General features: G+C 38.0%; 1 protein-coding gene across 1 annotated transcript; it reads left to right on the top strand.

The window, feature by feature from the left end:
- The first annotated feature begins 5,984 nt into the window (after positions 1 to 5,984).
- Positions 5,985 to 7,956, top strand: LOC113346705 (F-box protein At1g47056-like). Its single transcript, XM_026590194.1, has one exon. The coding sequence runs from the start codon at positions 6,177 to 6,179 to the stop codon at positions 7,812 to 7,814; it is 1,638 nt and encodes a 545-aa protein (XP_026445979.1). The 5' UTR covers positions 5,985 to 6,176; the 3' UTR covers positions 7,815 to 7,956.
- The last annotated feature ends 497 nt before the right edge of the window (positions 7,957 to 8,453 follow it).

Here is an 8,453-nt window from a genome sequence, read left to right as displayed (position 1 = left end):
GATATTCAATAAAAAACGGGACCAATCATGATTTCCCTTCGATTATGAAAACAAGTTCATATATGTATTTCCTTTAAACAAATGTTATAAAACATTGTTTCCTAGGATGCAATCAACACCAATAGTTTAGACATAATCAAGTAACTAAATACAAATATTATTATGTTAATGTCGTATTTACGAAGTTCCAAAAGATAAGCGTTTATACTTCGTAATAATAGATTTCTTGACGCTTTGATCATAATGATATGACCAAGTATAATCACTAGAGTATTATACATATACATATTCGCATGTTATGTTTTCAATATAATGCGAGTTGAAAGATACATTAGGAATGGAAACAAGTCAAGTCAGTATTGTTAACCTCAAGTGGAAGGATGATGTCCTCGTTGCAGTCGTTACTTCTTCTCATCCTTCAGGTCTTCGAATTAATACTTATATGTCTCAACATTCCTAGATTTTCTAGTCTAACCTAAACGAAGTTTGAGTCTAGTATTTAATCAAGCGACTCTAGATGAGTTTTTATACTAAAAAATGACAACTGAAAAAGCGGGGGTCTAACAACCACACCCAATATTTCGTTTAGGAAATATGTATGGACTAACTCCAATATATTTCCAAGAGAATCAACTAGACAGTTAGACTCAATCAAGGAAAATACAACCAAGAGTTATATCTCAATTTCTCAAATCAATCTGCAATCGAACAGATAAAAATCTGTGAGCCAGATTAATATCAAAAATAACTTGGATGGTACCAAAGCCCAGTATCCAAGCGTCAATAAATTTCAATCAACAACCAAAGGTTGGATTCACTAATTGATTTAACTACGCACAACCTGTGATATTTCAATTATATAAAAATATAACGCGGAAAAGAAATAACACAGTCACCAGAAATTTTGTTAACGAGGAAACCGCAAATGCAAAAAAAAAAAAAAACCGAGACCTAGTCCATATTTTGAACTCCACACTATATTAAGCCGCTACAAACTCTAGCCTACTACAAGTTAACTTCGGACTGGAATGTAGTTGAGCCCTAACCAATCTCACATTGATTAAGGTACAGTCACGATCCTTATGCCTTTGAATCACAGCAGGACTCTATGCACTTGATTCCCTTAGCTGATCTCACCCACAACTAAGAGTTGCTATGACCCAAAGTCGAAGACTTGATAAACAAATCTGTCTCACACAGATAAGTTTATTGAATAGATAAATCTGTCTCCCACATAAATAACTACGAGTTTTTATTCCGTATTTTGATAAATCAAGGTGAACAGGAACCAATTGATACAACAGGCTTATATTCCCAAACATATTAGTAATATCAATCACCTCACAATAATCTTAATCATATGGTAGCGAAACAAGATATTTAGAATCACAAACGATGAGATGAATATGTTTGTGACTAATTTTTATCTTACCTATCGGAGATTAAATCTCGAGAAAATCTTAGAGAAGATAATACTCATTACGATAAAACAAAGTAAGATCAAAACACGCAACTACAAAGAAAAGAGTTGGGTCTGGCGTCAGAATTCCAATGAAGTCTTTAAGTCGTTAACCTATATATAATGTTTTTAGGAAAAACCTAGATTAAAGGAGAATCGACTCTAGTCGCAACTAGTATCAAACATGAGGTTTGGGGATTAGGTTTCCCAGTTGCTAGAGTTCTCCCTTATATAGTCTTCAAATCAGGGTTTGCAATCAATGCTAACTTGGTAATAAAGTATTCAATATTCACCATTATATGAAAACCTGATTAGAGTCGAGCTAATATCTTTCAACCGTTAGATTTAACTTAGCTTGTTATACACAAATGAAATGTGCCTTCGTTTGGATATGGGTAACTGTACCTAAATGTGTACACTTGGTTAGCTCAACAATAGTTAACTGAAGTTAGCCATATGAACATTTTTATATCAACCTTCATAATCTTTATTATACCTAGTTCAAATGACTCAAATGAAACTACTTATAGAGTTATTCAACTGTTTATATTCTCATAGAAGTATACAAGACACAATTGAAGCAAAATTGATTTTGATTCACTCAAATCTATTCATGAACATTATAGCCACGGTTTGCAAAAGATTTCATTCCTTATTATATAAATGTATTTGTTCATGAACAAACCGATTTTAGAACTTCACCGACTCAAGTATGCAAATGGTTACGCATACTTAGAGTTCTGGACTTGGTCTGTCCGTCAGTATGTGAACGGGTACGCATACTGTCACTCACGACCGAAGTCAGTTGAATTATTATGCAAACGGGTATACATACTAAATTCCCGGACCTAAACTGTTAAGACAGTACACATACGGGTATGCATACTAAGTTTCCGGACTTCAACTGTTAAACCAGTATGCATACTATGGTTCCCGGACTTGGAGTAACATGCAACAGTTAGCATACAAGTACGCATATTGTGTTATATCCAATCAATAGTTAATCATTTTAAACTCCCATTTCAATCATTGAAACATTATTGGAAGACGGGAATAGCTGTCTCACACAAACTATTAGCTTCAAAGCAATTTTCAAGTGATCGAATGATCAATACGAAACATTCCGAGTCTACATCAAATGATTGTCTCACACAAATCATATAAGATGTTACCAGACGATTCTCACATGATCATCTTTTGACTTTCGTCAAGAATAAAAGATAACTTGGTTAAAGCGAAAGCTTACCAATACATATTTAGAGAAATATGTAAGCGAGTTAAACTCAACTCGAAATATCAAATGTGTATAAAATAAAGTCTATATAGCTATACGACTTTTGTCTCAATAGGAGATAGAATAGAAATAGACTTTTGAGTGATAGATGAGTTCAAGTCTCCACATACCTTTTGTTGATGAAGTTCCACAAGCTCCCCTTAGTAGTTCTTCTTCTTCAATCGATGAAAGCCGTGAAGTCTAAAGCTCAACTACACATTCTATCCAAATCCGAGACATAGCTATAAGTAGACTAGAAATAAAGACTTATAGTTTTGACAACTAAACTTGACAAACAAGCTTGAGACAACAACGCTTGCGAATTTGACCGAGTAGTGCTCTAACAACAACCAAACTTGACATACCAACGCTTGGTGGGTTCAACCAAGCTATGCTCTAACAACATGTAAATGCATAAGTAGGAGCATTCAGATTCAAGCCTAAGCCGAAAAAGCTTAACAATGAAGAAGTGTTAACAGTGGGGACTCGCGTATAGTCGTCGCAAACTATTCCCCATGGATAGCAAGATTAGATTAAGCACTATCTCTTAGTGAAACTCTCATTAGAATTGAATTTCACGAGATATAGTTGACATAACAGATGAAAATGATTCAACAAAACCCCGATGACGCGTTTTCAGCAAAGGTGATCAAGGTTTCGCAAGAAAGGTACGTACCATCTATATACTCAAAACGCAAAACTTACGGTTCCTTATCGAGTAGGGGACTTAATGTTGATGGTGTCTTTTGGAGCAAGGGAAAAACTATCATTTTACAATCCAGTGGTACAACCGTTATTTTGTAGTCCAAGGGGCAAAACCGTCATTTTTGACAGAGACGTCCAACCCAGTCGAGGTACTCAAGCCCATGAGCACAGTCAACTAACAGACTATTCATATAAAGTGTGTGAACTCAAGAACCGTTTAGTCAGGATGAAGCCCAAAATTCCAGACAAAGAAAGGTTCAAGACGAAGTTGAAGGAAGAGAAGCTAGCTCAAAGATGAAAAAGCATAAATTGTCCTGAAGAGCCTCTATCGCTCCGGGTAGAAGAGCTTTCATCACTCAAGGCAAAGAGCCTTCATCGCTCTGAGTCGAAGAACCTTCATCACTCGAAGGTGAAGAATCTTCACTGTTCCGAGGCGAAGAGCCTTCATCACTCGAAGCAAAGAGCCTCCATCGCTCCGAGTTGAAGAGTCTCCATCACTCAAAGGATAAGAATATCTGTTACTCTAAAGTGGAAGACCTTAGACACTCCACTCCAAGTAGGACTCCTTAGTGTTATCACTGATCTTTCGACAGACCCGAGACCCTTAGTGTCGCTCTAGGTCATGGTTTTAGCACTGAGTGTTGTACACTTGTCATAGCGCCTCGTCAGGCCCGACTACGTTCTTCTAGTGCTGAGCATTGCACATGTCACACTTTACAACGTCTCTCTGAGTGTCACTGCTATAGGTTGACGATACCTTTACAGTACGACCAAAATAAGTTGATGACACCTCAGTCGTGCTACTCGCCTCCGCTAGGCACAGATCACTGCAATAGGTTGAGGATACCTTTAGAATACGAAAAAGATAGGTTGGTGAAAACTCAGTCATGTTACTCGCCTCCACCAAGCACAAACGGCCACCATAGGTCAACGTTCGACCGTTATCAGGTCACATCGCCTCTTCGGACAACCTTTGCCTTAAGCCTCTTTACGAAGATGTCCTTACACTCCTTCACCTAAATGAAAACGTCCACAACTAGGTCATGATAGGCCTTAGCCAATCAATGACATACACGGTTACAACAAGCCTTCTGGAGCTCTTCACATGACTATGGATGACCTCCACATGCGAACATACACATTCCTCCATCTAAAGTTGCAACAACTAAAATAATGCTAACATGTCATACGATACATCACATACAAAGGCTGGTCATACGGATAAACTTAGGGTTTTAATATGGCGAACTACAACAACGTGTGGGTACTAACCTACCCACAAAGAAAGTGTATAATCGGTCGCGAGGAGTCAGTTATGTAGGATAGACTCAACTGTTGATATACCCTTAGTTATTCTTGGGATTTAGGTGAAGGTGTTGATTCTTTCTCCTTCTCGTTATACCACCGACTAGAGATTAGGGTTTTGCAGAGCTATAAATAGGCCGATGATCGACCATTCTACAAACAACAACAAAATATCTATAACAGAAATCAATGTAACGAGTTCTCTGCAACACACTCTGTTCCTCACAGTTTCTTTGTCTGCAACTCTTTGCAATTGAGAAACTCCGATCCCATCTCTTTCGGCCTCCCTCACTAGACCAACCCTACTCCTTTATCTACGACTAAAGCACTATTTGAACAACCACTTCCTTGGTTCAGGCAAAGACTGTTCATCATCGGCCTTTCATCCTCAAAGTCAAACTAGTCATATAACCTAATTAACCCCGTATAGTTTCTTTTAAGGCCTTTCATCCTCAGCTGGTCATTCCCGTTTTCCAAAGATTCATGCGCTCCAGGAGGTCCCAGGTTTGAGCCCCCAGTGGCGTAATATTGCAGGAATTAACATGGAAGGTAGAGTTAGCTTGCCCCCCTTGGGACACAATCTCAGCCCCTTATCCGCTTCAGCTCCCTTGGCTAGGTTACCCATGAGATTCGCTGGTAGGCTAGCACGACAACTTGTTCAATTAATGTAGTAGTACGTTGTTGGAGCTTAGGCTTCCAACTAATTAGTGTAATACTCTTTATCTAATACTCCCTCCGTTTCTAAAAAAATAGGCTTGTTTGGTTTTCACAAAAATTAAGAAAACTAATCATTGGAGTCACTTTTCAATGTTTTTTCCTAATCTATCCTTTGGTCCCCACTCATTTGTTATTACAAAAAGAGGAGAGAGAAGTGGTCCCATTTTTGTATTAGGAAAGAAAATGGAGAGAGAAGTGGTTCATCTACGGATATAGTAGTAAAATCATTACATTTGACTTTCCACATATGTAAACAAGCCTATTTTTTAACATACCCACAAAAGGAAATCTGACTATTTTTTAGAAACGGACAAAGTAAAAAAGAAAAACCAGCATACTCCAAGGCACGGGCATCACTGGCCCACGTTGCACCGTCTCATAGCTTCCATTTTAACCAGGTGGCAGAATCGGGGTATCGCGGGTGGACCAATTCATTCGGGACAAAACTTATTTCAATTGACCTAACATTTTAGATAATCTCCATGGAATTAGTTAGTATTAAGTCTTAATTCAAAATGAGGTTAACAAAAACTGGATTTAAAAGGTTCTTTCAAGTCCGTCTCCGCCTATTCCAGTGAAGGTAGAGCGTGAGTGAGTGAGACTGAGACAGAAAAATCCCCCAACTTCTTCTTCTTCTTCTTCTTCTTCTTCTTCTCTGCTGGTGGGTATTTAGGTTAGCAAGGAGAGAGTTTTCCACTGTCATCAGAAACGCCCTGAATGGGCCAGTCAAGTTCAACAATATCTGGATCCAATCGGAACAACAACTCAATCCATCGAACAAAGTACAAATCAACAGCTATTATTGCTCCTATTCAGGCAGAAGAAAAGAGTGATGATGACATTAATGTAACCTTATTCGATTCTCCAGATATCATTTCTGAACTTCCAGATGAATGTTTAGCTTGTATTTTTCAATCTTTAGGTTCAGGTGACCGGAAACGGTGCTCACTAGTATGTCAGAGATGGTTTACTATCGAAGGACAAAGTCGGCATAGATTGTCTCTTGATGCTAGATCTGATCTATTTCTATTAATTCCATCACTTTTTTCTCGATTTGATTCAGTATCGAAACTCGCTTTGAAATGTGAAAGACGTTCTACCAGTATTGGTGACGATGCTTTGATTCTAATTTCACTGAAATGTAGAAATCTAACTCGACTTAAGCTTCGAGCTTGCCGAGAACTTACTGATTCAGGAATTACTGTTTTTGCTAAGAATTGCAAGGGTTTGAAGAAACTTTCTTGTGGATCTTGTACTTTTGGAGCTAAAGGAATGAACGCAGTATTGGATCATTGTGCACATCTTGAGGAGCTTTCTGTAAAGCGTCTCCGCGGTATTACTGATGGTACTGCTGCTCAACTGATTGGACCTGGTTTAGCTAGTGCTGCATTAAAGACGATATGTTTGAAGGAGCTTTATAATGGACAGTGTTTTGGACCTGTTATAGCTGGTTCCAAAAATCTCAAAACACTAAAACTCTTTAGGTGTTCAGGTGCATGGGATGAGCTATTGGAATCCATTTCTGACCGTGTTAATAGTTGTTTAACAGAAGTTCATTTAGAGAGACTTCAGGTAAGTGATCGCGGACTTTCATCGATTTCAAATTGCATTAATCTTGAAATATTACATCTTGTTAAAACACCTGAATGCACAAATTTAGGTTTAATTTCGATAGCTGATCGTTGTAAGCTTTTGAGAAAACTTCATATAGATGGATGGAAAACAAATAGAATAGGTGATGAAGGACTAATTGCTATAGCTAATCGTTGCCCTAATCTTCAAGAACTTGTTTTAATTGGTGTAAATCCCACCACCTCGAGTTTAGGGCTTCTGGCTTCAAATTGTCGAAACTTAGAGAGGCTGGCCCTATGTGGAAGTGAATCAATTGGTGATGCTGAAATTTCCTGTATCGCAACAAAATGCGTAGCACTGAGAAAACTGTGTATAAAAGCTTGTCCTGTCTCTGATCATGGAATGGAAGCGTTGGCTGGGGGTTGCCCGAATTTGGTGAAAGTGAAGGTTAAGAAATGCAGGGGAGTGACTTGTGAGGGTGCGGATTGGTTAAGGGCTAGTAGAGGTTCATTAGCTGTAAATTTGGATACGGGTTCGATGGAACCCCTAGAAGCAAGTACTAGTGATGGTGGAGCTCTAGAAAATGCTGGAGATTTTGCTTCTGTGGTTAGTCAGTTAACAGTTGGTGGTGTTCCATCTTCAAGCAGAAATAGTCGATCTGCCTTGGCTAAAGCAAGGCTAGGTTTTTTGGCCGGGAGAAGTTTTGTTGTTTGCACTTTGAGAAGGTGGTCAAGCACAAGCAGTAATCATAATATCTCTGCTAGTAACCAAAGAATGAACTAAAGGAAAATGTTGGAAAGAAAAATACGTTTTTGTTGTAATTGTTGAATGTGTTTGTTGTCAGGCTTCTTTGGTTATAATGTATGTTACTGTTGAAACTGCCATCAAGATTAAATGCCAATAGATGGAAACGCATCTCTTGCAATTTTTAGCTGTCCGCATAATTTTGCTATTTTAATCATTAAATGTGTTTTATTATTGCGGGTGAATCTCTGTTGCTCTGTTGTGTTTTGCATCGCCATGCTCTGTTTTGTGATTCTTGGTTTGGTGATAATAGAGCTTGTGCAACAGCTGCATTTGTTGTTTTGATTGTAATTTTCCACTGCATGTTTTTGTTTTATACATATTTCCACTGCATGGTTTTTTGTTTCATTATTCATCAAGTTTTATTAAGGTAAGTAAAGGTTATACATCTTAATTTCCAGCATATAGAGTTTCTGTTCCATTGAGTGCTTATCCAGTTATGCTCCAGAAGTAGTTCAATGCAACTCTTAGGACCTTGAAATGCTAAAATAAAGTTCTGATGTGGTTTACCTATAACCCTATAACCATGTTGGCTCTGTTTTTAATCACGGTACTAGCTGTGCTATTATTTAAACTTCCAGTCCAGGTAAGAAGACTTTGTGATAGATCAATCGTACT

This window comes from Papaver somniferum, chromosome 2 (genome assembly GCF_003573695.1).
Source record: "Papaver somniferum cultivar HN1 chromosome 2, ASM357369v1, whole genome shotgun sequence".
Classification (NCBI taxonomy): Eukaryota; Viridiplantae; Streptophyta; class Magnoliopsida; order Ranunculales; family Papaveraceae; genus Papaver; species Papaver somniferum.
The sequence above is the reverse complement of the archived record's forward strand: the minus strand, read 5'-3'. Positions and strand labels throughout refer to the sequence as shown.